Source organism: Fukomys damarensis, unplaced genomic scaffold (genome assembly GCF_012274545.1).
Source record: "Fukomys damarensis isolate Sample0158 unplaced genomic scaffold, DMR_v1.0_HiC HiC_scaffold_34, whole genome shotgun sequence".
Classification (NCBI taxonomy): Eukaryota; Metazoa; Chordata; class Mammalia; order Rodentia; family Bathyergidae; genus Fukomys; species Fukomys damarensis.
The window spans coordinates 24,822,556-24,828,464 of NW_022900946.1; the positions used below are offsets into that span (position 1 = coordinate 24,822,556).

The following is a 5,909-nucleotide window of genomic DNA, read 5'->3' on the forward strand; positions in this document are numbered from 1 at the left end:
TTTTTGGTACCAGGGATTGAACTTGGGTCCTTGTGCTTGCGAGGCAGGTGCCAGAACCACTAAGCTAAATCTCCGGCCCTCATATTAAACATTTTAACTTTAGGCAACAACCTAAATAAACTGATCAGTGTCTGAGAATGTTCAAGGTCTGCAGGAGAAAACACAGCTGGTTAGGCCACAGAGAAGTCAAGGCACTATCTGAGAACAAGGAAAAAACAGGCTGGGGGCCTAGGAGAACTCTGGACCATGGGTCAAGGAGGGGACATCTGCTCTGGTCAGAGCCTTCAGGGCAGACCTCGCCAGGCCGGACAGGAGACTGGCTGTCTGTGTGGGTGGGGACCAAGCCGACGGGCAAGCCTGCTCCTGGACATGCGTTGTTGCCGTAGGGGCCTCTGTCTTACAGATGCTGTCAACACAATTGGTTTTGCCAAATGTAGCTGCAGATTTTTCTGGTTATCTTCACAAAAAAGATAAGCAAAAGAGTAAGCAAAGTACAGATGGAGGCATATATAAGCCAACCAGGGTGACTATCTGGTAGACAAGGTTCAGTCATTGAAGCTTGCGCTGGAACCCAATCATGGAATCAGTACCTAAATCCAAGAGCAAGAGGCTTGAGCAGTGTTTGAAGTGTACTCTAGAAGTGGGGAAAAACTGTTCAGAAAGAGCTCCCAAAATCAGAAACCTGTCTTCAGTCCTTAACGATTGCTCTACTTCCAGTCAGAGCCTGACCAAGGCAGTGGCAGCACCTAGTTCAGTGTTAACATGCATTGGAGAGGAGAGGTAACAAGTTCCTCCTGCTATCTGCTTAGAGACGGGGCAAATACATACATTGTTCAGGGCAGTAGACCCACCAGGCTTACCTTCCCCTCAGTGGATCCATAGTGTGTGCCTTTCAAAGTATTCCAGCTCTAGCCCTGAGACACCTAGAAAGCATCCTGCACTTTCAAGGGCTTTCTCTGGAATGTGTTGATCCAGGCAGTTCTGAGCCCCAGGACCCTAGGCTGATATGGGGCCGCTGGCTGTGACAGCTTAGACACTAACACAGATGTGTTTAAGGAACACAGATTTGCTAGGTGTGTTGCAGTAATAGTTTGCCCAGGTTCCTAACAATGAATGTTGTTCTGTCTTCTCAGGGAGAAACAGAGGTGGATCTGCTCTCGGTGGAGCACCCACGTTGGCAGAACGCAGCAGCCGGGAAGGATCAAGCCAGAGGATGCCCCGCCAGCCCAGTGCCACCAGGCTGCCCAAAGGGGGTGGGCCTGGGAAGAGCACCTCTCGAAGCAGCACGTAGTGTGGGAGCACAGACTGTCTTGCCAACCTGCTGGGCACCACCTTTTCTCTCAGCAGAGGCCGTGTGCTGTTTCCTTGTTAAACCTTTCCAGAAAGCTGACGGTCTGGATCAGGCAATCTCTTAATCACTTTCTAGATGTATTAAAGCATCAAGATTGCTGGGTGTGGTGGTGCATCACTGTTATTCCAGCTGCTTAGGTGGCTAAGGCAGCACTGCAAATCTGAGGCCAGCCTGGGCAACTGAGCAAGACCCTGTCTCAGAAAATAAAAAGAACTAGGGAACTCAGTAGCTAAGTGGTAGAGCACTTGCTTAGTATGTGTGAGGCCTTGGATTTAACCCCCACTACTGCAAAGAAAGCAAAGCACAAAGATTTGTAATGAGCACTATGCCCTGGTCCTGTTACCGCCAATCCAAGGGAACAAAACCATTAACTGCCTTCCTGACCCTGGTTTTGGGGCCTAAAAGGGTATGTACACTGCCAGATCTTGTAGAAACAGTTGAAAAAGACTCCCTTCAGTGAAAAGTGGTATTCCCTACCTGACCGTTCAGTTTTGGTGGGCAGGGATGGCAATGGGAGAGCGTGGAAGGGAAAGTGTCTCATAGGACTGCACAGTAAGGTTGAGGGGGGTATAATGTGACCTGTGGGTCATGACAGCCCTCTCCAAGCTCAAGGACTGCGAGTTCAAGCCCAACCTGACAACTTAGTAACTTAGCGAGGCCCCATCTCAAAATAACTAAAAAAGGGCTGGGATGCTAAACAGGGTGCACACCTGTCATCAGCCCTTGGAAGGCTGAGGCAGGAGGATCACGTATGAATTTGAGGCCTGCCTGAATTACATAACAAGAACCTGTCTCTAAATAAACAGATGAATGCAAGGAAGAAAAGGAAGGATGGACAGAGGGCTGGGAGCCAGGTGCAGTGGCATACACTTGTAATCCAGCACTCTGAGATGCTGAGGCAGGAATGCAAGCTCTAGCTAGCATGGGCAGCATAGCAGGACCCTGTCTGAAAAAGGGCCAGATATGAAGCTCAGTGTGAGAGTCCTGAGCTCAATCTCCCAGAGGGCGGGGGGTGCACATGTGTGGCCCTGAATTTCATCTCTTGTACCACAAAATGACATCTACATCCCTAGGCTGATTAAGACAGGGTCCTTCTAAGTCAGTAAGTTGCCCAGGCTAGACACAAACATGGAACCCTCCTGCCTCATCTCAGTGCTGGGATGGCAGGCCTGCACAACCATGGACTTTTCACACTGGACCCACCATTTCAGGGATTTTATGGATATTTTCTACCCAGAGACCTCATTTAAACACTCCATCTCTAGCCCCAATACTTTAGTCAGTGTATATCAATGCAGGAGCCCTCCAAATAATAGTCAATGGAAAAAACCCTTACTTCTCTTAAAACTTGGTAAAACTTTATGCTTTGAAATTTTGGATTTGAAATACTACCGTCAGGGTCAACTCACTCAGCAGTGTGGTACCCAGGGCACGTTCCCACGGAGCAGACTGAAGCCCAGGCGGGCTTTCTGAGACTGCGTCTACTCCTGTAGGCAGACGAGCAGCACAACAGAGGCAGGGATTTGCACAGAAATTTTAACTGAAAATAACCTGAAGACAGCCATGCTCCAGGGCAGCAGAGAACAGCGGGAGACAGGACTGCCAGCTGCTCAGTCCTCCTCAGTATTCTTCCCCTTCTTCGGCCTCTGCTTCCACGGAATCCACGCCCACCTCTTCATAATCCTTCTCCAGCGCTGCCAGGTCCTCCCGGGCCTCAGAGAACTCCCCTTCCTCCATGCCTTCTCCCACGTACCAGTGCACAAAGGCCCGCTTGGCATACATGAGATCGAACTTGTGGTCCAGGCGGGCCCAGGCCTCAGCAATGGCAGTGGTGTTGCTCAGCATGCACACGGCCCTCTGCACCTTGGCCAGGTCTCCCCCGGGGACCACAGTGGGGGGCTGGTAGTTAATGCCCACCTGCCAGAGGAAAAGATACAGTGAACATTATAACCTCCTCAGAAGGGACAAGTTCATTAGCCAGGCCTACTGGCACATGCCTGTATTCCCAGCACTCAGGAGGCTGAGGCTGAGGCAGGAGGATTGCTGAGAGTTTGAAGCCATCGTGAGCTACACAGAGAGTTCAAGGCTAGCCTGAACTGCATACAGACCTTGTCTCAGAAAAGGAATGACAAGATAGATAAAAATTGGAGAGAGGGTGGGAGAGATGGATGGGACAAAATAAAATTTACTTAAAACTGGAGCTGTGGACCCAGATCTAGTGTAAGAAATACTCGATAAAAACTGTTACTGGGCCGGAGATTTAGCTTAGTGGTTCCTCCGCCTGCTTTGGAAGCCCAAGATCCCGACCCGAGTTTGATCCCCGATGCCAAAAAAAAAAGAAAAAAGAGAAGCCTGTATATAATATGTTCAAAATATGGTGTGTAACTGGCAAAAAGAAAAGTGAGTTGAATTTCGTGTTTTTGTGTACGACTCCTATTGTGACAGTCGACTGTGTCAATCTGAGTGAGCAACATCCGACTACATTGTAAAGGGTAGTTGTGGGAAGAAGGGACACCTACCATGTTTGGGTAACCCGAAGGGATTTAGCAAATTAATAACGACACATGCTTTCTTTGCACCACAGACAACATGCAGTGTCATTCTCCCCAAAGGATGTGGCCCCTCAGGGACAGCGTGAGTCTGCGGGGCTGCTGTTTGCTGACAGGCACAATGACTAGACTTCACCCGGTCCTACCTTAAAGCCAGTTGGACACCAGTCCACAAACTGGATGGTGCGCTTGGTCTTGATGGTGGCGATGGCAGCATTGACATCTTTTGGAACCACGTCGCCCCTGTACAACATGCAGCAGGCCATGTACTTGCCGTGGCGAGGATCACACTTGACCATCTGATTGGCTGGCTCGAAGCAGGCATTGGTGATCTCGGCCACTGACAGCTGCTCGTGGTAGGCCTTCTCGGCAGAGATGACGGGGGCGTAGGTGGCCAGGGGGAAGTGGATGCGGGGGTAGGGCACCAGGTTGGTCTGGAACTCCGTCAAGTCCACATTCAGGGCCCCATCGAAGCGCAGCGAGGCCGTGATGGAGGACACGATCTGCCCGATCAGACGATTGAGGTTGGTGTAGGTGGGGCGCTCGATGTCCAGGTTGCGGCGGCAGATGTCATAGATGGCTTCGTTGTCCACCATGAAGGCACAGTCCGAGTGCTCCAGGGTCGTGTGCGTGGTCAGGATGGAGTTGTAGGGCTCCACGACGGCCGTGGACACCTGGGGGGCTGGGTAAATGGCAAATTCCAGCTTGGACTTCTTGCCGTAGTCCACTGAGAGCCGCTCCATGAGCAGAGACGCGAACCCAGAGCCGGTGCCGCCTCCAAAGCTGTGGAAGATGAGGAAGCCCTGCAGGCCGGTGCACAGATCTGCCTGTGAGAAACCAGACAATATCAGCCCAGGCCTGCGGAGGCCACATCGCCAACCCCAGCAGGCCAGGCTCGCTTCTCCGTGCCTCTGCAAGGTGATGTGGACTCAAAACATCCACAGTGAGCACGTGTCACATGTAGAAGCAAAGGAAGGCAAACAGGGAAGATCTGCGGGTGCTCTGCGACAGGGGCGACGCAGCAAGGCCTGTGCAGACTCCGTGGGGACTCCTCACGCTTGTCTAAGCTTTGCCAGCAGTCTGACCCCATCACAGCCTAAGGCAGGGACGGCGAACCTTTCAGAGCTGTCCATGATAAACGGCCGGCTGGGCTCTGGCAGGAGGCCCAACGTCCGCCACAACTCGCCTGAGGCCTACCCTCCCATCCGGAGCAACAGCCACACCACGCCGTCTCGGTGATCTTACCAGTTTGCGGATCCGGTCCAGGACCAGGTCCACGATCTCCTTGCCAATGGTGTAATGGCCTCTGGCATAATTATTGGCTGCATCTTCCTTCCCCGTGATCAGCTGCTCGGGGTGGAAGAGCTGCCTGTAGGTCCCCGTGCGCACCTCATCTACAAAGAGACCGTGTGAGCTGTGAGCCTTTCAGGGCTGCTGTACTCACCGTGATGGGCACACTCAGGGATGGTGCACATGCTGTTCCTGCCTCGACTGCTACCAACTGAGCTGCACGTGGTGCTGCACGCCTGTAAAACCAGCATTTGTGAGTGTGAGGCAAGAGGATCGTGCAGAGTTCAAGGCCAGCTCGAAAAGGTGAGACCCCAACCTCCCCCAAGTCTCTGCAGAGCATAAATGCAACCGATGACTCCAAAAAGGTAACGTCAACTCACTATAAATGCCAGCGGGATCACTTCATGCTGATGGGAAGAAAGCTCTCACGGGCCCACACAGGGGCTTCTACAGGTGGCTAGCTCTTTCTTACCTGTAGCTACATCAAAGAAAATAATTTACAAGTCATGACCACACCCCTGTAATCCAAGTACTCTGGGCAGCTGAGACAGCAGGATCACAAGACAAACCCAGCCTGGGTGACATAGCGACTTAGCGAGACGCTGTCTCAAAAACTTTAAAAAGCAGGCTGGGGATTTAGATCAATGGAGCTGCCACCTGCCTCAAAAGCACAAGGTCCGGAGTTCGATTCCCAGTATCAAAAATAAATAAAATAAAAT

The 5,909-nt window shown here is 51.7% G+C and overlaps 2 protein-coding genes across 2 annotated transcripts in view; one reads left to right on the forward strand and one right to left on the reverse strand.

Annotated features, from left to right (window-relative positions):
• The window catches only part of Mzt2b (mitotic spindle organizing protein 2B), a gene marked incomplete at its 5' end in the record, with an annotated part of 9,728 nt that extends 8,354 nt beyond the window's left edge, over positions 1-1,374 (forward strand). The window contains one exon of the mRNA XM_019206980.2: positions 1,134-1,374. Coding sequence (XP_019062525.1) covers positions 1,134-1,291 — 158 coding nt within the window. The remainder of the gene's footprint in view (positions 1-1,133) is intronic.
• A 1,331-nt stretch (positions 1,375-2,705) lies between these two features.
• LOC104859914 (tubulin alpha-3 chain-like) lies at positions 2,706-5,596 on the reverse strand. The gene is made up of 4 exons (XM_010620811.3): positions 5,592-5,596; positions 5,146-5,314; positions 4,047-4,727; positions 2,706-3,268 (listed from the first exon to the last, which is right to left on the reverse strand). Exons 1-4 carry the CDS (start codon positions 5,594-5,596, stop codon positions 2,972-2,974), a joined length of 1,152 nt encoding a protein of 383 aa, XP_010619113.1. The 3' UTR covers positions 2,706-2,971.
• Positions 5,597-5,909: the final 313 nt, after the last annotated feature.

Coding starts and splice junctions, on each gene's coding strand:
- LOC104859914 (XM_010620811.3), bottom strand. Junction 4,728..5,145: donor TGGACCGGATCCGCAAACTG/GTAAGATCACCG, acceptor GGTTTCTCACAG/GCAGATCTGTGCACCGGCCT. Junction 3,269..4,046: donor GGTGTCCAACTGGCTTTAAG/GTAGGACCGGGT, acceptor TTCCTCTGGCAG/GTGGGCATTAACTACCAGCC.